This window comes from Ctenopharyngodon idella, chromosome 9 (assembly GCF_019924925.1).
Source record: "Ctenopharyngodon idella isolate HZGC_01 chromosome 9, HZGC01, whole genome shotgun sequence".
Lineage (NCBI taxonomy): Eukaryota > Metazoa > Chordata > Actinopteri > Cypriniformes > Xenocyprididae > Ctenopharyngodon > Ctenopharyngodon idella.
The window spans coordinates 31,598,233-31,624,152 of record NC_067228.1 but is presented as its reverse complement, the minus strand read 5'-3'; the positions used below and the strand labels follow the sequence as shown (position 1 = coordinate 31,624,152).

The following is a 25,920-nucleotide window of genomic DNA, read 5'->3' as shown; positions in this document are numbered from 1 at the left end:
ATTACTAGTTTCTTGGACCTGCTTGAACCTGGAGATGAGGTCATGGCAGACGAGGGTTCACCATCAATGATACGCTCTCCAGTGTTGGTGCTGGACTGATCATTCCACAGGCCATCGCACGCCTCAGAGTTCTGCTGGAAAGGGTCATTCGAAGGGTCGAGGAAAACCACCTTTGGGATTCTGTTGTGCCACTCACATTAATCAAATCTGGCATAATTGCTGTTTTATGGTTAATTATCAGGGACCAATGTTTCTAGAGCAGTGAATGTACATAGACTACAGTACCGGTCAAAAGTCTGGAGACATATTTGTAATGTTTTTGAAAGAAGTCTCTTATGCTCATCTAACCTGCATTTATTTGATCAAAAATACAGAAAAAACTGTAATATTGTGAAATATTCATACAATTTAAAATAATGGTTTTCTATTTGAATATTTTTTCAAGTATAATTTCTGTGATGCAAATCTTTCATCAGCCATTACTCCGGTCTTCAGTGTCACATGATCCTTCAGAAATCATACATATTTACACACTGTATAAAAGCAAGTACTATATACTTCATGTTATAATATGAATAAATGTGTGTATAAGTGTAATCTATCAAATGCAATGTAATATATGTTACCAAAAAAATCTAAAACAAAATATAATTATGCATTCACCATATGTACAATAGCCATCCTAGGAGTATATGACTTTCTTCTTTCAGACGAATACAATCAGAGTTACAGTATATTAATATATATCCTGATGCTCCTAAACTTTATAATGGAAGTGCATTGAAACACCGGTTTGAAACTCAGAAAAGTCCATCCATCCATCATAAACATACTCCACACGGCTCTGAAAGGTTAATAAAGGCCTTCTGAAGCGAAGCGTTGCGTTTGTGGGAGAAAATATCCATATTTAACACATTATAAAGTAAAATAACTAGCTTCTGCCAGACCTCTTCCGTATTCAACTTACGAATAAAGTGTAACTGGTGCGCTTTTATCGTAAGTTGAATATGGAAGGCATATGACATAACGTAAGCGTTTTGAACTGCGAGAAGCATTACACTTTCTTCCTACGTTGAATACGGACGGCAGTCTGGTGGAAGCTAGATATATTATTGTCACATTGAATTAAGTTCAGTGTGACAATAATAGATGGATTTTTTCTAGATGATAGAATTTGTGTCATGACAACTTTCAGTGTGTTTGTCATGGTAATGGATATGACAATGTTGATATGTTTGGTCTTGGTGGAATAGATCTGCTGCTGGAAAGCGAGTTCAGGACTTGCTACTGCCAATACATAAACCGACATTCTGCTGCTGTACAGTATTGCATTCATGAATTACCCATGGCAGATCTATACAGGTGGAGCTGGGGAAGGTGGGAGGTTGGGCAAGCGAGCTCATTGGCTACTGATACAGCAGGAACCAATCAGCTGTGCCCTAAAGAGAATGATGTGATTGCAAGCAGACTGAGTTTAGGACCTATCAGCCTGTGCCATCTAGAGTTTCATGACAGAACTTTGTGTTTTTGGGTAACTATTCCTATAAGCTTCAAGATTGACCTAAATCTTTCTAATACATGAATAGTGGATAGTGCACCAAATTTATTGTAGGATTATGTTTTGTTATGACAGGCTCTACAGTGCACTGAAGCTTGCAACCATGTAGAATTTATGCAACTAAAAACATTTATTCAAAGGGGTCATATAGAGATTGTATATACATATATACATATACAGTCACAGACAGATTGGTCATAAATAAAGATGACTCGTCTTGACATTTTTAAACGAAGCACATGTGTCTGTAATGACTTGATTCTCTCCAGTCTTGTCGTCTCTCGTGTTCTTCTCAGACGTGGACAGGCTCTGAGTCTCTGGTGCGGCGGCTCTGAGTTCCTGTCAGGCTGGAGTTGGACTTCAGGCTTCAGTCAAATCTCGAGTTCAAGCCCTCCACCGACGACAGCAAGTCTGTTATTTCCTATCCAATACAAAGATTAAATGAATGAGTCAACTCATGAATGATTCAGAACTGATTTACAACAGAACTGAATTCTGTTTGCATCACTGATTCTGTTATTTTCCTGTTTATTAATGTGAAGAACATTACAGTGAAGACAAATTTGAAAATCTCACTAGAAACAATCCAGAATTGAAGGCAAATGATAATAATCTACTCTGTCTGTTACACTTCCTCACACCTGTAATCACTGATGGAGTGAATCTCCTGAACTTCTCCAATCTACATCATTTCTAATCCATCTATGTTGTAACATCTGCTCTAACGTCGGCCGTTTAGTTGGATCCCGGGTTAGGCACTGGCTAATCAGATCTCTGCATTCTGTACACATTTTAATAAGGAGAGAGCTGGTTAGTCATGACCATGTGACTTGGCATCTATGAAAACAGCACCTAAAACATGATTAATGTAATGTAAAATGTTCCATACTTCACCTTTAACTGTTTCTATGCAGAGCCTTTGCTTTATGTGTGTGTTTATCAATGTTTTCAATATTATTCACTCACCTTTGGATAAGCTGGAGTTCTGAAATGTAACTTTGGCTTGTGCGATTTCCGCTCTGTCCTGAAAAGGAGAACATGCGTTCACCATCTCATACAGCAGCACTCCTAGAGACCAGACATTCGCTGGGACGGCGTGAAATCGAGAGTCTGTCAAGACTTCAGGTGGGCAGTAATCCAGTATTCCTGTAAGCAGGACATTTGCACATTGTTGAGCTTTTTTTAAAGCATCAAATAATCAGTAAGCTCACTACATTCACTCCCAAAACGCTCACCACGGTATATGTTCCTCTCGTAGCCATCGCTGCTCAACAGCTGACCGCAGCCAAAGTCTATCAGCTTGAGCTCTAACGTGTTTTTCTTCAACAGGAAGTTCTGCGCATGAACGTCATTATGAAAAACACCATGCTCAACGCAGTGTTGTACTGCCAGCACAGCCTGTCGCATGATGACCCGCGCTGTTGTTTCGTCCAGTTGAGGATGACGAACGATGAAGTCCAGCAAGCTCTCGCAGGGTTCAGGGAACTCCATGACCAGAGTGAATTTTCGAGGATGTTCAAACCACTCGTATAGTTGTATGATGTAGGGGCTTATGGGTTCTCGCCTCATCATCAGCAGCAGCGCCACTTCTGTAACGAGAGGTTCGGGATGCCCAGGCTAGAGAAAAGTAGTAGACAGAAGGTTAGCTGGGTAAAAATCTGAAGAAAACAAATTATTTTTAAATATACTTTTCTTTGATCTTTTCAGAGTCTTTTTGGTCATTTGGTGTTTCTAGGCTTATTTGTCTGTTACATTTACACCTAATGCTTCCTACAGGTGTATTAACTACAGTAATCTGCACTTAAACAACTAAATACACATTCAGGTTTTGGCCAACTTACAATATCAAGGTAACGATTGTTGTCAGTCTTGCGCATCCGCTTGATGGCAACCTGAAAAAAACAATTCAATAACAGGAAAATTATTCAAGCAGCTGACCTTGATCCAAGTGTTAAACCATCTGTTAAATGTTTTAAATATGTTTTGATGCACGCAAGAGCAACATGTTTGTACAGTTCGGTAAGATTTACCTTTTTGGAGTCAAATCTGCGTGTTCCCTCGTACACCCTGCCAAATCCTCCAGATCCAATCATCTCTCCCACGTTATAGAGAGACTCAAAGGACTCTGAAAACAAACAGAAAAATATGAGCTTGATAGATCCTTTGTTTCGTTTTAAAAATATCAGTGCTGTTGGAGAAATAATGACTGTCGATTTACCGTTATTTGTCTTGACGGCGGAGTGATCTGGAGCAGGTGACGGCTCAGGATCAGGCTCTGGCTCCAGATCTGCTGGAGGGACAAAAGGCTCCACAACATCCACAGCACTACTGTGGAAACAGCAGCCGAAAGGACTCTTCAAAGCCTTCCACAGCCTCTGGAAGACAGAACCAAATCCTTTCCTCTTCCGACATTCTGTAGGTTCTTCTGAAATGTAGAAAAACAATTGAAAACAACTATTAGAAACATCTCTGACATCAAATTAAACAATGATATAATGACATAACTTAAATTTTACTGTTAAATTCTTCTATCTGTAATTTTATAAGTCCAAAGTAATGGGAAAAATGTCCAATTTCAGCTAAATATTGCTGAGTAACAGTAAATGTGACCAGACATTAACATGTAAAAACTTGAGCCAGTTTAACACATGAAATATCAGAATCTCTATCTGTACACTTTACACCGCCCAGCCTTATTTCACTCTCACCTGTTGAGCTCTTGTTCACAGGAGAAGCCTCCTCCACGGCACCCTGAGCAGTTCAGGCCATTTGAAGTCTCTGACGGCCCGACAGGAACTTGACCCGGCAGCGGAGGGCACATCCACTCTTCGAGGCTGTCGGACCTGGACAAACACCGGTTGCCCTGTTGGTTTGGGCGATCTGATCCATCACCACTCCACCTCCATATGACGCTGTACGAGCCTCTGCTGCTGAGGCTCATCAACTCTCTGCATGACCGCCTCTCTACATTGTCCTCAGAGAGGGACAGAGATGATGTGGACATGATGCCCGGTGAAGAATCTGTCTGAGTGGATCTGGAGTGGCCGGAGGCTGGAATATTTCAAACATCAAAAACTGTTTTTTAATAATATCAGTAATCAGTGTCAGTGGTCACATCAAATTGTTAATTTTTTTTTTTTTCTTCAACTTTCAAAGATAAATCGTTTATTAACTGAGCCATAACTCCTTTAATAAAAGCCTGTTCTGACCTCTGTGAGAGCGTTTAACAAGTCTTTTAAATGGAGTGGACGGACGTCCATCATCTGGGCTCTGCTGGCTGCCGCTCTGCCACTTCCTCCTCCAGTGATCCTGACCTGTGGACACAAAAACAGAAAAGTCTGACGGCAGAGGTGTTAAATATCCAGATATCTCCTGGCTCAGTGTCTGGGTCGGGTCTGGCAGCGGATCCTGATCGTGGTCACCAGAACCGGGTCTCCAAAGCTCCTGACCAGCCGTCTGAGAGGAAGCAGCTCTCCTGGATCTGGAGCGGCCTGAGGCTGGAATATTTCAGACATCACATAGTTAGTCATGTTTTAATAATAATCAATAATCAACATCAGTGTCAATTATGAATTGGTACTATAGCTACTCAAATTGAAAAGTTTACTTCATATGCAAGGGATCAAATACTTGTGATCACTTAGATGGGAAAATTGGGGGATCAAATGGGTTCCCTCGCACAAGTTTCTTCACATTAATTTAGTAAATCATTGTACAACATCATAACATAACACACCATAAACAAATGAAAAACTAAAGCACTCACCTCCTCTTTCACCCCCGTGAGCCATCGACATCCTCTTCCAAACTGCAATAAAAACAATAACTTACAAAATACAATATATATAAAAAAAGAATGAAATACAACTCTCCTCAGAAATAATCCTCCAAAAAAAAAAAAAAAGAAGAAGAAGAAAGAAAGAAGAAGCTAAAAAAAAAGAAAGAAAGAAAGAACCGAAACTACAAACTCCTTCTAAAATAAAAAAGAACAATAAAACTGTCCTCAGAAATAATATGAAGTCTTTCAAAATAAATAAAACTATGTAAAAGAAATATCCTCCGCTCTCCTTCTAGAATAAAAGTCTCCTCTCAGCTTCAAAATCTCAAGAAATGCTCTGCAAAAGTCTCTGAATTCGCTTCGCCTCTCAACCAACAGATAGCGATCTGGTTCGAGTGTGTATATATGCAGACAGAATTCATAACACGCGTCGCTATAGCAACTAAAATTTGAATCACTCATGCGCGCACACCTGAAGTCTCGTGTGTGAGCAGAGCGCGTGAGCGCACATCGAATCTAAACACATTTATTGAATAGTTACAAACTTCATTTTGACGTTTTCTTTAATACATATGAGACTTATTCTTTCTAAACTGTAGAAGCGTTGGAATAATGTATGGTAATAAAACAAAATCATAAATCGAAATAAAATGAACTTTATGTCAATAAAATAAAACTTCAAAATTACGTGATTGACTTCATTTAAACGACAGATAATTTATTGCCCAGCTATGTTCATTACATTATTAATTCCTAAATTTCAGTTAAATCAAATAACAGAATCCCAATAAAAGAAATACATCTGAATTAAACGTCTATACTTTTAATTGAAGCAGGGCGAGGCCAGAAACGTTCAAACGGCCTTCATAAAACAGGGTGGGGAAATCATATAGGCCTAAACGTATCGAATATAAAAACTGCATGCCAAATTATATAAAAAACAACAACAATAATACAAATAAATAACATTAAAAAAAACAGCAGTTTTAAGTTCACAGTTAGAAAACAGCAAATAGCCTGAATGAATTAATGAATTTATATATGGTCAGGCACTTGTACGTGTCAATATATTATTAAAATTTTAGCAAAATCAAGCTCAAATGGAGTTATGAGGTTTTTGACCATTTTCGGAGAATGTCAGAGATTCGTCATTAACAGCCGCATCTGAGGCAGTGCATCACGTGTTCATCAACTTACAGCTTATGAAGATTACTGTAGATATGCGGACACTCAGTTTCTTCTGACATTTGGCCAAAATCTCACGTTATTAAAGACTAAGCTGCTACGCACAGGCTATTTAAGACTCTTCTCCGCTCCTCAAACACATAAACATTAGTTTTTATATAGAGAGATTCTTGAGTAAAGAAAACGCTGTACTTACTCAAACAAACAGTTCATTTACCATAATACTGTAAACAAGCAGAGATCTCTCTTCAAACACTTCATTCATGATAGAGGCGTGTGGAGTTGATGTTTGACTGACAGTTTGAAGAGCCAATGGAGTTACGAGGTTTAGTCACGAGATCTTTTTAATACTTTTTTTATTGGTTAAATATTTTAAAACACAGAGACGTAAAGGGTGACCAATAGTAATGATTTCTGAATCTATAACTATACACTATAAATGTTTGTACTTATCTTTGCATGTCTTCTGCAATATTACTCTGAGACGAAGGGGCTTCTGGTTAAACACGGGGATGATCTCATCATAATAAACGCGTTATGGGAATTGCGCGGTTTCATTGCTTGATTTCTTGCAGCGGTACATACAGTTGCAAAAAAACGCATGTTATTTTTTATTTAGTACTGTCCTGAGTAAGATATTTTACACAAAAGATGTTTACATATAATCCACAAGACAAAAAAATAAATAAATAAATAAAAATAGCTGTATTTATTAAAATGACCCAGTTCAAAAGTTTGTGAACCATTGATTCTTAATACTGTGTGTGGTTACCTGGATGATCTACGACTGTTTTTTTTTGTTTTGTTTTGTTTTGTGATGGTTGTTCATGAGTCCCTTGTTTGTTCTGAGCAGTTAAACTGAGCTCTGTTCTTCAGAAAAATCCTCCAGGTCCTGCAGATTCTTCAGTTTTCCAGCATGTTTTGCATATTTCAACCCTTTACAGCAGTGACTGAATGATTTTTTTCACACTGAGGACAACTGAGGGACTCAAACACAACATTTTAAAAAAAGGTTCAAACATTCACTGATGCTCCAGAAAAAAACATGATGCATTAATAGATGGGGGGTGAAAACATTTGGAATTTGAAGATCAAGGTAAATTGTATTTAATTTGTCTTCCGGGAAACATGCAAGTATTTTCTGTTGCTTTCGAAGGGCAGTACTAAATGAAAAAAAAAATGATATTCAAGCAAAATAAGAAAAATTTGGACCTCTTCATCCTGTTCAAAAGTTTTCACCCCCGACTCTTAATGCATCGTGTTTCCTTCTGAAGCATCAGTGAATGTTTGAACCTTTTTTAATAGTTGTGTTTGAGTCCCTCAGTTGTCCTCAGTGTGGTACAAATATGCCAAAAAAATGCTGGAAAACTGAAGAATTTTTGGGACCTGGAGGATTTTTCTGAAGAACAGAGCTCAGTTTAATTGATCAGTACAAACAAGGGACTCATGAACAACCATCACACAACAAAAAAACAGTCGTAGATCATCCAGGTAACCACACACAGTATTAAGAATCAATGGTTCACAAACTTTTTAAATGGGTCATTTTAATAAATACAGCTATTTTTTTGTCTTATGGATTATATGTAAACATCTTTTATGTAAAATATCTTACTCAGGACAGTACTAAATAAAAAATAACATGCATTTTGTATGATCTCTCTTATCTTGTTACAATTTTGCACATTTTCACAGATTCTGCAAGTGGTTCACATACTTTTTCTTGCAACTGTATCTATATATATATATACAAATTAGGCGTTTAAAGTGTCGAATGACTGATATTTGCTTCATAATTTTCAAATTCAACTCCACATTCCACAAACGCGCGAATCTTACCATTACATCCAGGGCGGGAATAACAGAAACTGACGAATCAAACTTGGGTGGGCCCAGGCCAGTGAAATGAAGGGGTGTCAATTACAATAAAATGTGAATTCATTAAATGATTGTACTCAATTAGCTTACGGACTATGAATAAGTAAGGCTTTGAAAATGAATAATTCCAAAAAACATGAATTTAAAGGTGAAATATGTAGTTTCGGCGACACTAGTGGCACCTAGCCGGATATATGCATATTATAGGCATGTTCAGTTACAATGAGGAGAAATGATATTTTTTAAATTACTATAATTTCTTGGACCTGCTTGAACCTGGAGATGAGGTCATGGCAGACGAGGGTTCACCATCAATGATACGCTCTCCAGTGTTGGTGCTGGACTGATCATTCCACAGGCCATCGCACGCCTCAGAGTTGTGCTGGAAAGGGTCATTCGAAGGGTCGAGGAAAACCACCTTTGGGATTCTGTTGTGCCACTCACATTAATCAAATCTGGCATAATTGCTGTTTTATGGTTAATTATCAGAGACCAATGTTTCTAGAGCAGTGAATGTACATAGACTACAGTACCGGTCAAAAGTCTGGAGACATATTTGTAATGTTTTTGAAAGAAGTCTCTTATGCTCATCTAACCTGCATTTATTTGATCAAAAATACAGAAAAAAACAGTGATATTGTGAAATATTAATACAATTTAAATGAATGGTTTTCTATTTGAATATACTTCCAAATATAATTTATTTCTGATGCAAATCTGAATTTTCATCAGCCATTACTCCGGTCTTCAGTGTCACATGATCCTTCAGAAATCATACATATTTATATATAATCTCTACAGATCTTTCAGATTTCCAGCTCCATGTTGGTGCTTCTTCTCTTCAGTTTACTCCACTCATTTTCTATAGGGTTCAGGTCAGGGGACTGGGACGACCATGGCAGAAGCTTCATTTTGTGCCCAGTGACACATTTTTGTGTTGGTTTTGATGTTTGTTTTGGATCACTGTCCTGATGGATGATCCAACCACGGCCCATTATTGGATTTGTAGCAGAAGCGGTCAGGTTTTGATTTTGTTTATCTGTTGGTATTTGATAGAATCCATGATACCATGTATCTGAACAAGATGTCCAGGACCTCCAGCAGAAAAACAGGCCCCCAACATTAAAGATCCAGCAGTATATTTAACCGTGGGCATGGGGTACTTTTTATCCATGTGTGCACCAAACCCATCTGGTGGGTTTGCTGCCAAAAAGCTCTAGTTTTAGTTTCATCTGACCATAGAAGCCGGTCCCGTTTAAAGTTCCAGTCTTGTCTGACAACTGAATATGCTGGAGATTGTTTCTGGATGAGAGCAGAGGATTTTTCTTGAAACCCTCCTAAACAACTTTTGGGGATGTAGGTGCTGTCTGATCATTTTTTTTTAGGCTTTCTGAGACTCAAGACTCAACTAATCTCTGCAATTCTCAAGCTGTGATCCTCGGAGAGTCTTTGGCCACTCAAACTCTCCTCCTTACTGTGCATTAGGACGATTCAGACACACGTCCTCTTCCAGGCAGATTTCAAACATCTTTAGTTGATTGGAACTTCTTAATTATTGCCCTGATAGTGGAAATGGGGATTTTCAATGCTTCAGCTATTTTTTTACAGCCACTTTCTATTTTGTGAAGCTCAACAATCTTTTGCTGCACAGCAGAACTATATTCTTTGATTTTTCTCATTGTGATGAATGATTACGGGAATTTGGCCTTTGTGTTTCCTCATGTTTATACTCCTGTGGAACAGGAAGTCATGGCTGGACAATTTCATGTTCATGATCACCCTGGTGTGCCAAAAAAATGTAAATGTGCATGGGAATATACTTCAGAGATATTTTACTCATAAAAAATTCTAGGGGTGCCAGTAATTGAGGCCAACGTGTTTTGGAGAAAAACATTTATTTCATGATGTGATTTTCCCCCTACTTTCAATTCTTTTCCTTCAATGAAAGGTTAGATTTTTGCTAATTGTATGAATTAAAGATCAAAAGGATAAACAATGCAGATTTATTTTTACAGTTATCTTTGATCATATTTACCAAGGGTGCCAATAATGCTGAGCACCACTGTATGTGTAAGTATAATGTATCAAATGCAAAGTATTTAATATCTGTCACAAAAAAAATCTAATACAAAATATAATTATGCATTCATGGTATGTACAATATACTTAATAATAATATAAGAATAAATCCAATGGTCATTTACTATAATATGAACAGAAACTGTCCATTCAGACCACTGAAAGATACACATCCGTAAACATTATAATAGTGCATGTCTAGCTTGTCTTTAATTGAAGGAATCATCTTGCCAGATCCTCTGTATTGTGAAATCTGGTTTTGTGTCGGTCACAAAGTCACATGACTGACTGTAGAGCAGTCACTGCAAGCTGGCCTTGAACCTGCCAGTAGTACCTGTGGGTCTCTTTGAGTTTGGCTTGTCCTCTTTGAATTTTCGTAAATGATCAATGATATTTTGGATATTTTATATTATTCTAGATATATTATTGTCACATTGAATTAAGTTCAGTGTGACAATAATAGATGGATTTTTTCTAGATGATAGAATTTGTGTCATGACAACTTTCAGTGTGTTTGTCATGGTAATGGATATGACAATGTTGATATGTTTGGTCTTGGTGGAATAGATCTGCTGCTGGAAAGCGAGTTCAGGACTTGCTACTGCCAATACATAAACCGACATTCTGCTGCTGTACAGTATTGCATTCATGAATTACCCATGGCAGATCTATACAGGTGGAGCTGGGGAAGGTGGGAGGTTTCTGAAAGCATGCTGCAACTACAGCAAATGCTATCAAAGTACTTGAAGGTTGGGCAAGCGAGCTCATTGGCTACTGATACAGCAGGAACCAATCAGCTGTGCCCTAAAGAGAATGATGTGATTGCAAGCAGACTGAGTTTAGGACCTATCAGCCTGTGCCATCTAGAGTTTCATGACAGAACTTTGTGTTTTTGGGTAACTATTCCTATAAGCTTCAAGATTGACCTAAATCTTTCTAATACATGAATAGTGGATAGTGCACCAAATTATTATTATTGTCCATTTATAGTCTCATTTATTGTAGGATTATGTTTTGTTATGACAGGCTCTACAATGCACTGAAGCTTGCAACCATGTAGCACTTACGCAACTAAAAACATTTATTCAAAGGGGTCATATAGAGATTTTATATACATATATACATATACAGTCACAGACAGATTGGTCATAAATAAAGATGACTCGTCTTGACATTTTAAAACGAAGCACATGTGTCTGTGATGACTTGACGATTCTCTCCAGTCTTGTCGTCTCTCGTGTTCTTCTCAGACGTGGACAGGCTCTGAATTTCTGGTGCGGCGGCTCTGAGTTCCTGTCAGGCTGGGGTTGGACTTCAGGCTTCAGTCAAATCTCGAGTTCAAGCCCTCCACCGACGACAGCAAGTCTGTTGTTTCCTATCCAATACAAAGATTAAATGAACGAGTCAACTCATGAATGATTCAGAACTGATTTACAACAGAACTGAATTCTGTTGGCATCACTGATTCTGTTATTTTCCTGTTTATTAATGTGAAGAACATTACAGTGAAGACAAATTTGAAAATCTCACTAGAAACAATCCAGAATTGAAGGCAAATGATAATAATCTACTCTGTCTGTTACACTTCCTCACACCTGTAATCACTGATGGAGTGAATCTCCTGAACTTCTCCAATCTACATCATTTCTAATCCATCTATGTTGTAACATCTGCTCTAACGTCGGCCGTTTAGTTGGATCCCGGTTTAGGCACTGGCTAATCAGATCTCTGCATTCTGTACACATTTTAATAAGGAGAGAGCTGGTTAGTCATGACCATGTGACTTGGCATCTATGAAAACAGCACCTAAAACATGATTAATGTAATGTAAAATGTTCCATACTTCACCTTTAACTGTTTCTGTGCAGAGCCTTTGCTTTATGTGTGTGTTTATCAATGTTTTCAATATTATTCACTCACCTTTGGATAAGCTGGAGTTCTGAAATGTAACTTTGGCTTGTGTGATTTCCGCTCTGTCCTGAAAAGGAGAACATGCGTTCACCATCTCATACAGCAGCACTCCTAGAGACCAGACATTCGCTGGGACGGCGTGAAATCGAGGGTCTGTCAAGACTTCAGGTGGGCAGTAATCCAGTATTCCTGTAAGCAGGACATTTGCACATTGTTGAGCTTTTTTTAAAGCATCAAATAATCAGTAAGCTCACTACATTCACTCCCAAAACGCTCACCACGGTATATGTTCCTCTCGTAGCCGTCGCTGCTCAACAGCTGACCGCAGCCAAAGTCTATCAGCTTGAGCTCTAACGTGTTTTTCTTCAACAGGAAGTTCTGCGCATGAACGTCATTATGAAAAACACCATGCTCAACGCAGTGTTGTACTGCCAGCACAGCCTGTCGCATGATGACCCGCGCTGTTGTTTCGTCCAGTTGAGGATGACGAACGATGAAGTCCAGCAAGCTCTCGCAGGGTTCAGGGAACTCCATGACCAGAGTGAATTTTCGAGGATGTTCAAACCACTCGTATAGTTGTATGATGTAGGGGCTTATGGGTTCTCGCCTCATCATCAGCAGCAGCGCCACTTCTGTAACGAGAGGTTCGGGATGCCCAGGCTAGAGAAAAGTAGTAGACAGAAGGTTAGCTGGGTAAAAATCTGAAGAAAACAAATTATTTTTAAATATACTTTTCTTTGATCTTTTCAGAGTCTTTTTGGTCATTTGGTGTTTCTAGGCTTATTTGTCTGTTACATTTACACCTAATGCTTCCTACAGGTGTATTAACTACAGTAATCTGCACTTAAACAACTAAATACACATTCAGGTTTTGGCCAACTTACAATATCAAGGTAACGATTGTTGTCAGTCTTGCGCATCCGCTTGATGGCAACCTGAAAAAAACAATTCAATAACAGGAAAATTATTCAAGCAGCTGACCTTGATCCAAGGGTTAAACCATCTGTTAAATGTTTTAAATATGTTTTGATGCACGCAAGAGCAACATGTTTGTACAGTTCGGTAAGATTTACCTTTTTGGAGTCAAATCTGCGTGTTCCCTCGTACACCCTGCCAAATCCTCCAGATCCAATCATCTCTCCCACGTTATAGAGAGACTCAAAGGACTCTGAAAACAAACAGAAAAATATGAGCTTGATAGATCCTTTGTTTCATTTTAAAAATATCAGTGCTGTTGGAGAAATAATGACTGTCGATTTACCGTTTGTCTTGACGGCAGAGTGATCTGGAGCAGGTGACGGCTCAGGATCAGGCTCTGGCTCCAGATCTGCTGGAGGGACAAAAGGCTCCACAACATCCACAGCACTACTGTGGAAACAGCAGCCGAAAGGACTCTTCAAAGCCTTCCACAGCCTCTGGAAGACAGAACCAAATCCTTTCCTCTTCCGACATTCTGTAGGTTCTTCTGAAATGTAGAAAAACAATTGAAAACAACTATTAGAAACATCTCTGACATCAAATTAAACAATGATATAATGACATAACTTAAATTTTACTGTTAAATTCTTCTATCTGTGATGTTATAAATCCAAAGTAATGGAAAAATGTCCAATTTCAGCTAAATATTGCTGAGTAACAGTAAATGTGACCAGACATTAACATGTAAAAACTTGAGCCAGTTTAACACATGAAATATCAGAATCTCTATCTGTACACTTTACACCGCCCAGCCTTATTTCACTCTCACCTGTTGAGCTCTTGTTCACAGGAGAAGCCTCCTCCACGGCACCCTGAGCAGTTCGGCCATTTGAAGTCTCTGACGGCCCGACAGGAACTTGACCCGGCAGCGGAGGGCACATCCACTCTTCGAGGCTGTCGGACCTGGACAAACACCGGTTGCCCTGTTGGTTTGGGCGATCTGATCCATCACCACTCCACCTCCATATGACGCTGTACGAGCCTCTGCTGCTGAGGCTCATCAACTCTCTGCATGACCGCCTCTCTACATTGTCCTCAGAGAGGGACAGAGATGATGTGGACATGATGCCCGGTGAAGAATCTGTCTGAGTGGATCTAGAGTGGCCGGAGGCTGGAATATTTCAAACATCAAAAACTGTTTTTTAATAATATCAGTAATCAGTGTCAGTGGTCACATCAAATTGTTAATTTTTTTTTTTTTTCAACTTTTTTCAAAGATAAATCGTTTATTAACTGAGCCATAACTCCTTTAATAAAAGCCTGTTCTGACCTCTGTGAGAGCGTTTAACAAGTCTTTTAAATGGAGTGGACGGACGTCCATCAACTGGGCTCTGCTGGCTGCCGCTCTGCCACTTCCTCTTCCAGTGATCCTGACCTGTGGACACAAAAACAGAAAACTCTGACGGCAGAGGTGTTAAATATCCAGATATCTCCTGGCTCAGTGTCTGGGTCGGGTCTGGCAGCGGATCCTGATCATGGTCACCAGAACCGGGTCTCCAAAGCTCCTGACCAGCCGTCTGACAGGAAGCAGCTCTCCTGGATCCTGAGCTGCCTGAGGCTGGAATATTTCAGACATCACATAGTTAGTCATGTTTTAATAATAATCAATAATCAATATCAGTGTCAATTATGAATTGGTACTATAGCTACTCAAATTGAAAAGTTTACTTCATATGCAAGGGATCAAATACTTGTGATCACTTAGATGGGAAAATTGGGGGATCAAATGGGTTCCCTCGCACAAGTTTCTTCACATTCATTTTGTAAATCATTGTACAACATCATAACATAACACACCATAAACAAATGAAAAACTAAAGCACTCACCTCCTCTTTCACCCCCGTGAGCCATCGACATCCTCTTCCAAACTGCAATAAAAACAATAACTTACAAAATACAATATATATAAAAAAAAGAATGAAATACAACTCTCCTCAGAAATAATCCTCCAAAAAAAAAAAAAAAGAAGAAGAAGAAGAAGAAAGAAAGAAAAAGCTAAAAAAAAAGAAAGAAAGAACCGAAACTACAAACTCCTTCTAAAATAAAAAAGAACAATAAAACTGTCCTCAGAAATAATATGAAGTCTTTCAAAATAAATAAAACTATGTGAAAGAAATATCCTCCGCTCTCCTTCTAGAATAAAAGTCTCCTCTCAGCTTCAAAATCTCAAGAAATGCTCTGCAAAAGTCTCTGAATTCGCTTCGTCTCTCAACCAACAGATAGCGATCTGGTTCGAGTGTGTATATATGCAGACAGAATTCATAACACGCGTCGCTATAGCAACTAAAATTTGAATCACTCATGCGCGCACACCTGAAGTCACGTGTGTGAGCAGAGCGCGTGAGCATTTATTGAATAGTTACAAACTTAATTTTGACGTTTTCTTTAATGCATATGAGACTTATTCTTTCTAAACTGTAGAAGCGTTGGAATAATGTATGGTAATAAAACAAAATCATAAATCAAAATAATATGAACTTTATGTCAATAAAATAAAACTTCAAAATTACGTGATTGACTTCATTTAAACGACAGATAATTTATTGCCCAGCTATGTTCATTACATTATTAATTCCTAAATTTCAGTTAAATCAAATAACAGAATCCCAATAAAAGAAATACATCTGAATTAAACGTCTATACTTTTAATTGAAGCAGGGCGAGGCCAGAAACGTTCAAACGGCCTTCATAAAACAGGGTGGGGAAATCATATAGGCCTAAACGTATCGAATATAAAAACTGCATGCCAAATTATATAAAAAAACAACAACAATAATACAAATAAATAACATTTAAAAAAAGCGGCACAGTTTTAAGTTCACAGTTAGAAAACAGCAAATAACCTGAATGAATTAATGAATTTATATATGGTCAGGCACTTGTACGTGTCAATATATTATTAAAATTTTAGCAAAATCAAGCTCAAATGGAGTTATGAGGTTTTTGACCATTTTCGGAGAATGTCAGAGATTCGTCATTAACAGCCGCATCTGAGGCAGTGCATCACGTGTTCATCAACTTACAGCTTATGAAGATTACTGTAGATATGCGGACACTCAGTTTCTTCTGACATTTGGCCAAAATCTCACGTTATTAAAGACTAAGCTGCTACGCACAGGCTATTTAAGACTCTTCTCCGCTCCTCAAACACATAAACATTAGTTTTTATATAGAGAGATTCTTGAGTAAAGAAAACGCTGTACTTACTCAAACAAACAGTTCATTTACCATAATACTGTAAACAAGCAGAGATCTCTCTTCAAACACTTCATTCACGATAGAGGCGTGTGGAGTTGATGTTTGACTGACAGTTTGAAGAGCCAATGGAGTTACGAGGTTTAGTCACGAGATCTTTTTAATACTTTTTTTATTGGTTAAATATTTTAAAACACAGAGACGTAAAGGGTGACCAATAGTAATGATTTCTGAATCTATAACTATACACTATAAATGTTTGTACTTATCTTTGCATGTCTTCTGCAATATTACTCTGAGACGAAGGGGCTTCTGGTTAAACACGGGGATGATCTCATCATAATAAACGCGTTATGGGAATTGCGCGGTTTCATTGCTTGATTTCTTGCAGCGGTACATACAGTTGCAAAAAAACGCATGTTATTTTTTATTTAGTACTGTTCTGAGTAAGATATTTTACACAAAAGATGTTTACATATAATCCACAAGACAAAAAAATAAATAAATAAATAAAAATAGCTGTATTTATTAAAATGACCCAGTTCAAAAGTTTGTGAACCATTGATTCTTAATACTGTGTGTGGTTACGGGGATGATCTACGACTGTTTTTTTTTTTTGTTTGTTTTGTGATGGTTGTTCATGAGTCCCTTGTTTGTTCTGAGCAGTTAAACTGAGCTCTGTTCTTCAGAAAAATCCTCCAGGTCCTGCAGATTCTTCAGTTTTCCAGCATGTTTTGCATATTTCAACCCTTTACAGCAGTGACTGAATGATTTTGAGATCCGTCTTTTCACACTGAGGACAACTGAGGGACTCAAACACAACTTTTAAAAAAGGTTCAAACATTCACTGATGCTCCAGAAAAAAACATGATGCATTAATAGATGGGGGGTGAAAACATTTGGAATTTGAAGATCAAGGTAAATTGTATTTAATTTGTCTTCCGGGAAACATGCAAGTATTTTCTGTTGCTTTCGAAGGGCAGTACTAAATGAAAAAAAAATGATATTCAAGCAAAATAAGAAAAATTTGGACCTCTTCATCCTGTTCAAAAGTTTTCACCCCCCGACTCTTAATGCATCGTGTTTCTTTCTGGAGCATCAGTGAATGTTTGAACCTTTTTTAATAGTTGTGTTTGAGTCCCTCAGTTGTCCTCAGTGTGGTACAAATATGCCAAAAAAAATGCTGGAAAACTGAAGAATTTTTGGGACCTGGAGGATTTTTCTGAAGAACAGAGCTCAGTTTAACTGCTCAGAACAAACAAGGGACTCATGAACAACCATCACACAACAAAAAAACAGTCGTAGATCATCCAGGTAACCACACACAGTATTAAGAATCAATGGTTCACAAACTTTTGAACTGGGTCATTTTAATAAATACAGCTATTTTTTTGTCTTATGGATTATATGTAAACATCTTTTATGTAAAATATCTTACTCAGGACAGTACTAAATAAAAAATAACATGCATTTTGTATGATCTCTGTATGATCTTGTTAAAATTTTGCACATTTTCACAGATTCTGCAAGTGGTTCACATACTTTTTCTTGCAACTGTATCTATATATATACAAATTAGGCGTTTAAAGTGTTGAATGATTGATATTTGCTTCATAATTTTCAAATTCAACTCAATTTATTAATCAAATTTTATTAATCAAATTTTATTAATTAATCAATCATTAATCAAATCTGGCATAATTGTTTTATGTTTAATTATCAGGGACCAATGTTTCTTGAGCAGTGAATGTATATATGTAACAGAGTTTAAAAATATGTTAGTTAAATTCAGCTTAAATTGGGAAAACTCGCCACTGGCATAGACAGTACACATAGTTAGTCATGTTTTAATAATAATCAATAATCAACATCGGTGTCTATTATGAATTGGTACTATAGCTACTCAAATTGAAAAGTTTACTTCATATGCAAGGGATCAAATACTTGTGATCACTTAGATGTGAAAATTGGGGGATCAAATGGGTTCCCTCGCACAAGTTTCTTCACATTAATTTAGTAAATCATTGTACAACATCATAACATAACACACCATAAACAAATGAAAAACTAAAGCACTCACCTCCTCTTTCACCCCCGTGAGCCATCGACATCCTCTTCCAAACTGCAATAAAAACAATAACTTACAAAATACAATATATATAAAAAGAACGAAATACAACTCTCCTCAGAAATAATCCTCCAAAAAAAAGAAGAAAAAGCTAAAAAAAAGAAAGAAAGAACCGAAACTACAAACTCCTTCTAAAATAAAAAAGCACAATAAAACTGTCCTCAGAAATAATATGAAGTCTTTCAAAATAAATAAAACTATGTAAAAGAAATATCCTCCGCTATAAATACATATATATGTAAATACACATTTATTGAATAGTTACACACTTCATTTCGACGTTTTCTTTAATACATATGTGACTTATTCTTTCTAAACAGTTATTATTATTTTTCTTATTGTTATTATAATCCGTGGAATTATTTGTGTCAAACATCGTCATTATTCATAATTGAATAGCTAATAAAAGGCACTTAAAGTCTAATGGATCCAAGAGTCGTTGCTTTTGTCCAAAATTTGTGCAAAAAGGTACAAGGGAGGATAAATCGGATATCATCTCAATTTAAATTCTAGATGAATTAAATTAGCCTTTTCCCGTATATATAACCATAAAGGCCAATCATCTTTCAATATCACTAATGCGTCATCAAACTGGCGAAGAAATCCAAGTTAATAAAGGATCCCAAAACTAGACCAAACGAAAAAGCACAATTATAATTTTACTAATGACGGAGTGGAGGATGACGTTCATCGTGTATTTTACAACGATCATAAGCACTATCTTTCTCAAAATTGTTTAACAGGTTATTTAAATTAATAACAGATTTGTTATGTGTTATCTGCGTCATGTGCCGACTCGTTATAGTGGTAATTTCATCTCATTGTCATTTTAAAGTGCTTCTGAACAACCGACTTAACGCAAGGAACAGAAGGAAACACGGGGCTTAAATGACAGCAGACAGAAGATCTAACGAGACTAATTAACAAGACGCAGCTGAACTCAAACACTAATCAAATCAGAAACCGCATAGTAACAAACAGGCAAAGGACAGAACTACTTCACAGTACCAGAAAACCAACCCAGACTCAAACAATAAACAGATTGAATGACACAACCTCAAAACATGAACAAAACTCAAAACGTGACAGTTTCCAGAAGGTGACAGAAATCATCTAAAGCATTAGAAATGATCTGTTATCTCTATGAATTAAAATGGCAAATTTAGACTTCTTTAAAGTGAATTTTACTGCACAACTGTAGAGTTAAAAAATTAAGTGTTAATTTAAAAATATATATATTTTATTGTGTTGGAAGGGGCGTTATAGTAGAATAATATAATAGTAAAAATATGTTTTTATAAATCATGAAGATGGTGGAACAAATACTACACAAATATGCAAAACTGTAAATATTTACATATTTTACTACTATAAAGTACTATAATATTTTTGTAGAATATTTCTTTGCATGACATTAATGTGAATGAGATTTTTTTTTTTTTTTTGTATTATTATGGTATTGAGTTTAAATGTTTTGGTGTTGAAATGTTAAGCAAAATATAATATAAATGTGATTTTTGGTTAAATTTATGTAGAAAGTAAAACATTTTAAAATATGAATGAAACATTTTAAATATCAATTTATTTTTCAATTTAGAAATACATTTTATATTATAATTTAGAAATAGCCTGTTCGACTTGATCTTACCCACATTAAAAAAGGAATATTACACAAAATTGATATGAATATTTTACATGTTTATTTTATTGATTATTTATTTAAAAATGGCAAATACAGTATAATTCAGAAGTCTGGGGTCAGTATGATTTTTTTTATTTTTTTTTTTATGATTTTTTCTCTAATACTTACCAAGGCTGCATTTATTTGTTCAAAAATGTTCAAAAATTGTAAAATATTATTACAATTTAAAATAACTTTTCTTTTTTAATCCTTATTTTAAACTAATTTATTCCTGTTATCAAAGCTGAATTTTCAGCATCATTACTCCAGTCTTCAGTGTCATGTGATCCTTCAGAAATCATTCTGATATGCTGATTTGCTGCTCAAGAAACATTTATCAATGTTCAAAACAGTACTTTGTAACATTACAAAAGCTGTCATTTTTGATCAGCAAGTATCCTTGCTAAATAAAGGTATTAATTTCATACAAAAACAACTTAAGCTTGTTTCAGGCACGGAATAAAATATAATTAATGTAATTGTGACTTTTTATCTCACTTTTTTTTTTTTAAATTCAGAATTGTAAGTTTATATTTTGCAATTCTGACTTTTTCCTCAAAAAAATAAAGTTAGAATTGTGAGATGAAAAGCCACAATTTTATTCTATGCCGGAAACAAGCTTCAATGTTTTTTTGTAAGAAATTAATACTTTTATTCAGCAAAGATACTTTAAATTGATCAAATGTTACCTTATATGGGCCATTCTACAGAATTGGTGCAAACTGCTGTCCCACAACCAAAAAACACATTTAAAAAGCATTTAAGTATTCAAATTTTAAATGTTTACTAAGATCCTTCTATTATCTATTGAATCCCACTATAACATTTAAAATATCAGGAAGCTTAATATATATAAAATCATCATTTATTGGGTACTTTCAATTGGGAGGTGTCTGTCCCGAACCCTAACCCCTAAATTTCAACTTGTGAAAACAATATTGGAATATTTTTTGCATTTTTTTCCATTGTTGTTTTTAAAATATGTTTAGTAAAACAAATATTTATTTTATATTTTATTTTCAAATCGTGAAACTTTATGTAAAAAAAGTGGCCCGCATTTTCATGTCACTGCCGAAACAATGTATGTTTAGTCCATTGGCTGAGACTGACTTTAAGCAAACTTCTACATTTCTGATCAGGAAATATTCCTGTGTCCCTCCCTCTCAGCTCTCTTTCATAGTAGATAGGTACCATCATTTTGAGTTAAATTTGTTTGTAACTTTAAGGAACGTCACTTCCAAACACCTTTTTTCTGCAATTAAGCCAATTTTTTTGGGGTGTTATTCCATGAAATTTAGTTTTTATGTGTGTACAACTGTTCAGAACTGTGCTAGCTAACCATGCGCTGATTAGCATATTTGAGCTAGGCTCAAAACTATCTAAAATTGTCACCGAAACAGTCACGACAAAAACATGTGGTGAAGTTTCGGTTGTGACATCACTGTTTTTTGAGTGTTATTTGATAAAATTTAGTTGTTGTTGTTGTTTTTTTTCTGTGTACAACTGTTCAGAACTGTGCTAGCTAACCATGTACTGATTAGCATCTTTGGGCTAGGCTCAGAACTATCTAAAATTGTCACTACTGAAACATGTCATCATTGTTTTGGTAGTGACAAAAGGGAGCACATAATCATTTATTTGGGGGAAATAAACAAAATTTAGTACAGTTATGCAAATCATTAGTATTGGGTTGTTTTTAACCCAGCACTTTTTGTGTGCACCAAAAAAACTGCCTAAAATAGAGTTTTTTTTGTTTGTTTGTTTAAAGGTGGTAAAAGTAAAGTATAGAAACAAGTCTTGGGGTTTACACCCCAATAAAAATAAAGGAACACAATAATCAGTAAAAAGATTTTCACAAGGTTATCGCTTTGGGATTTGAATCTGTCTTTAAGAAATCTTTATCTGATGATGTTCAGGCTATTGTTGCAAGAAAATGTATCCTGAAATAGTTAATCAGTTGTATTATATACTCATGGGCTTCAGCCATATATTGTGTAAAATAAGTATTATTATTATAGATAGCCTATATATGTTGTTACAATGCTATTCTTTGGCTTAGTGTGCGAATTTTTAATATTTAATCAGCCCAGTGACCATGTGATCTGTTTATAACACCAGTGTTAATTAATATGTGTTGTCATTGACAAATAAATAAATACACAGTTTATATTATATGTTTTTTTTTATTATACATGCATTCATATAGAGCATGTAAACACAACAAAAATATTAAATATGTGAAATCGCACAAAATTTAGTGAACATGCGACATAAATCTTCAATCTGCTCTTGTTCCAACTGTTGGTCCATACACGGCTTTTTTGGTGGAGGAGACTGATCCACACCTGCATTGTCCTGTTGAAGAAACAGACATAATCATGTGACGCTGACCAGATTTACTGTGATCTACCATTTCAGTATGAGGGGTCTGAGTTGAAAAAGGATATGATTATCATCCCAGATGTTTAATTTAAAGTCTAACCAATGCTCTTTTCCGGTTCAGATGGGACCAGGTTCTCTGATGCAGTTGATGGTTGTGGCTCCTTAGTTTAAGATTCAGCTGCACCTTGTTGTAAATTTCCACATATAGTTTTTGTGGAGGTGACTGGTCCACACCTGCATTGTCCTGTTGAGGGAACAGATATAATTGTGTAATGCTGGGCAGGTTTAATGAGTGCTTCTTGAACAATCTAAAGCAGTGAGAGAGACATCCAAAATGTGCAGTGCTGGGGGTCCTCCAGGACAGGTTTGGGAACCACTGATCTAAAGACGTATCTTTCTATATTCTTTTGAAATTTTGAATAGAGGACCAATGTAAGGCTGAACACCGTTACTGACAATATTCACTGTGAGATTCTCCAGCTTTGTTGTTGTTGAGCAACCGAAGAGTGAGCTGTTAAAGCTCCACCCTCTTCTGGAAAGGGTGCCGGGAGCAGCAGCTCATTTGCATTTAAAGGGACACACACAAAAGCGGTGTGTTTTTGCTCACACCCAAATAGTGGCAAATTTAACAAGCTATAATAAATGATCTGTGGGGTATTTTGGTATTTTGAAATTTCACAGACACATTCTGGGGACACCAGAGGTCCCCTTTAATTTTTTAGAATAAATCTTATAAATAAGTAAAAATAAGAGATAGAAGGAACTTACAGAAGTCAGTGTTCTGTGTGGGGTCTTGGCAAGTACAGACACTCCCTTTGGGGTATTCTGCTGCCTCCACTGTTCCCTCCACTGCATAGGGATCCTGAAGTTTGCTTCCTGTTGTGGGGAACCTGCAGGCACATGTGCTCCCTGTGGGGTCCCAGAATGCATAGGCGCAACTTTTGCGATCCTGGAGGGCATGGGTGCTCCCTGGGTGGAAGGCGCAGACACTGCTGCACCCTTCGGAGACTCCGCGGACACTGGTGCTGCTTGCAGAGAACTGGCTCCTTGTTGGGTCCCAGCATGTACAAGCGCTTCCACTGGAGTCCTGTCAGGTACAGTTGTGTCCTGTTTGAACTTGGCTGGAATAGATACTCCCTGAAGCGAAGAGGCTAGAGGCTTCTGCTGCAGCAGCTCCCGTCTCAACGGCTCAGGGATTTTCAGTTTTTGCCTCTTCGGGATCTTGTCATTCATGGGTGCTCCATTTGGGGCAGCCACAGGTGCTCTCTGTAGAGACTTGGGTGTTTCTTGCGGGGACACTCCCTGTTGGGACCTAGAAGGAAAAGGTGCTCCCAGTTCAGAAGAGGCCTTTTGCAGATGCTTAACCAGATGATCAGGAATCTTGAGTTTTCCTCTATGTTGGGACCTGACAGGCACATGTGGTTCCTGTGGGGATCCAACAGGCACGGGTGCTACCTGTGGCTTTTTCTTCCTCCACTTTCTCCTCTGGTCTCTCTCCTTCAGTGATGCAACTGAGAAGACCAAGATCTCAGGCTTCTCAGATGCATCACTGAAGACCAGGGATGAGGTGAGGTCCACTTTTTTTGAACCAGCAGAGTTCTGTTGGGACCTGACAAGCACGTGTGCTTCCTGTGTGGACCCGTCAGGTGCTTTTTGTGGCTTCTGCCTCCACTGTGGTGACTCAGCCTTCTCTGATCCATCAGTGAAGACCGGAAATGAGGTGAGCTTTCTGCCCTCAGTTGTCCCAGAACCAGGTGCTCCCTGTGACTTTTTCTGTCTCTGCTTTTTTCGCTTCTTCGTAGTCTTTAGTGCTGCATCTGAGAAGCCTGAGTTCAGGGCCTTCTCAGATGCACCACTGAAGACCGGGGGTGAGGTGAGGTCCCCCTTCTCAGAACTGGAGGACACAGGTGCTCCCTGTTTGGACCTGGCAGAAAAGGGCATTGTCTTCTGCCTCCACTGCTTTGAGGTCTTCAGTGTTTCATCTGCGAAGTCAGAGTGCTGGGATGTTCTCTGAGCCTTCTCAGAGGCATCACTGAAGGCCAGGGATGTGGGCCATGAAGTTTCTCCTGCCTCCAGTGTGTCCCCCCACTGGCCTGAGATGAGGTCCACATACTCATTCTCCTCAGATATGGGATCTGAAACTTCCATTATTGCCCACCAGCGGCCCTCAGCAAGGGCCGTGGTGAGCTCATCTGAGAATTCAGAAGATGATGACTGCTCTGGACTCTCAGAAAACATGGTGGGAATGGATGACACACTCATGTTGATGGTGAATTTGATGGGGAAAGACAAACAATACTTTTTGCAATCTATATCTCTGAAACACTATGAAAGAAAGAGAAAGAGATGAGTTGAGTAAAGAGCTTGAAAGCCCAAAGTATACTTGTATCATCTACGTTCTTCTATTTTCATCATCAGAAGGTCCACAGTCTAATTTTTGTGTTTGCGCTGACGGTGTGTGTACAACAGTGCATACGCTTGGTGAATGTTAAAGGGATAAGTCACTATATATATATATATATATATATATATATATATATATATATATATATAAATAAATTAATTATAAAATAAATTAATAAATATATAATAATTATATATATATAATTGTTGATAATTTATATTTAATTGTTCATTGTTCATTTAATTGTTAATTGTTCATATATATATATATATGGGTCAAAGACATTTAGATCAATAGAAATTTACCACTAATGTAAAAGTTACCACTAATTGTAACTAATATTTATGTAAAAATTTAAACAACACACTTATTCTGAGCTGTACATTTTAAATTTATAAAAGAATAGGTGAACATACAAAATTTTATTGCATTTTAAATGAGTAAATAATTCTTGCTGACAAATGGGCAAAACCTAAACATAGTTTAAACATGTAAAACTACAAGTAATTAGCATTTGGGGTAAAAGTAATTAGTCTTTAATATGGCATAAATAGATTTTTGTTGTAAATATACATTTTTCCCATGATTTACAGAAAACACCCACTAAAATGTCATTCAGTGTAACAATCTTGTCAGGGATATTTAATTTTTACTCAGAAAAAAAAAACCTTTTTTCGTCTTTGACCCATATAACGTTATATATATATATATATATATATATATATATATATATATAATTAGTTTGATCTTTACTGATTTACA

The 25,920-nt window shown here is 36.9% G+C and overlaps 2 protein-coding genes and 1 long non-coding RNA gene across 10 annotated transcripts; all 3 read right to left on the bottom strand.

Moving 5' to 3' along the window:
• Positions 1-1,704: 1,704 nt before the first annotated feature.
• On the bottom strand, positions 1,705-14,626 carry LOC127519373 (serine/threonine-protein kinase pim-2-like). Of its 8 annotated transcripts, none has more exons than XR_007931801.1 (8): positions 4,267-4,320; positions 3,777-3,983; positions 3,589-3,683; positions 3,400-3,450; positions 2,794-3,175; positions 2,525-2,704; positions 2,200-2,339; positions 1,705-1,979 (listed from the first exon to the last, which is right to left on the bottom strand). XR_007931801.1 is itself a non-coding variant. In XM_051907017.1 (8 exons), exons 1-7 carry the CDS (start codon positions 14,429-14,431, stop codon positions 12,080-12,082), a joined length of 1,341 nt encoding a protein of 446 aa, XP_051762977.1. In that variant the 5' UTR covers positions 14,432-14,626; the 3' UTR covers positions 1,705-1,979; positions 12,074-12,079. The 8 variants fall into 8 exon arrangements, 7 of the variants coding, with proteins under 7 accessions (XP_051762977.1, XP_051762976.1, XP_051762978.1 ...); XM_051907017.1 differs by lacking the exons at positions 2,200-2,339; positions 2,525-2,704; positions 2,794-3,175; ... (2 more) ...; positions 3,777-3,983; positions 4,267-4,320 and adding exons at positions 12,074-12,213; positions 12,399-12,578; positions 12,668-13,049; ... (2 more) ...; positions 13,651-13,854; positions 14,137-14,626; XM_051907016.1 differs by lacking the exons at positions 2,525-2,704; positions 2,794-3,175; positions 3,400-3,450; ... (1 more) ...; positions 3,777-3,983; positions 4,267-4,320 and adding exons at positions 12,399-12,578; positions 12,668-13,049; positions 13,274-13,324; ... (1 more) ...; positions 13,651-13,854; positions 14,137-14,626.
• Positions 4,329-5,790, bottom strand: LOC127519374 (uncharacterized). Its single transcript, XR_007931802.1, has 3 exons — positions 5,325-5,790; positions 4,768-5,055; positions 4,329-4,609 (listed from the first exon to the last, which is right to left on the bottom strand). It is a non-coding gene; the product is annotated as an uncharacterized LOC127519374 (long non-coding RNA).
• A 7,975-nt stretch (positions 14,627-22,601) lies between the features above and the next one.
• LOC127518871 (neurofilament heavy polypeptide-like) lies at positions 22,602-25,039 on the bottom strand. Its single transcript, XM_051906086.1, has 3 exons — positions 23,523-25,039; positions 22,855-22,998; positions 22,602-22,727 (listed from the first exon to the last, which is right to left on the bottom strand). The coding sequence occupies exons 1-3, from the start codon at positions 25,014-25,016 to the stop codon at positions 22,602-22,604; spliced, it is 1,764 nt and encodes a 587-aa protein (XP_051762046.1). The 5' UTR covers positions 25,017-25,039.
• Positions 25,040-25,920: the final 881 nt, after the last annotated feature.

Excerpts from the sequence above, each read along its gene's own strand:
- LOC127519373 (XM_051907013.1), bottom strand. The coding sequence starts at position 14,431 with ATGTCCACATCATCTCTGTCCCTCTCTGAGGACAATGTAGAGAGGCGG. Across the intron at positions 3,984-14,136 it reads TGTGAACAAGAGCTCAACAG|AAGAACCTACAGAATGTCGG; the intron begins GTGAGAGTGAAA and ends TCTACATTTCAG. Across the intron at positions 3,451-3,588 it reads GCAGATTTGACTCCAAAAAG|GTTGCCATCAAGCGGATGCG; the intron begins GTAAATCTTACC and ends TGTTTTTTTCAG.
- LOC127518871 (XM_051906086.1), bottom strand. The coding sequence starts at position 25,016 with ATGAGTGTGTCATCCATTCCCACCATGTTTTCTGAGAGTCCAGAGCAG. Across the intron at positions 22,999-23,522 it reads CACACAGAACACTGACTTCT|GACAATGCAGGTGTGGACCA; the intron begins GTAAGTTCCTTC and ends TTCCCTCAACAG. Across the intron at positions 22,728-22,854 it reads TGAACCGGAAAAGAGCATTG|GACAATGCAGGTGTGGATCA; the intron begins GTTAGACTTTAA and ends TTTCTTCAACAG.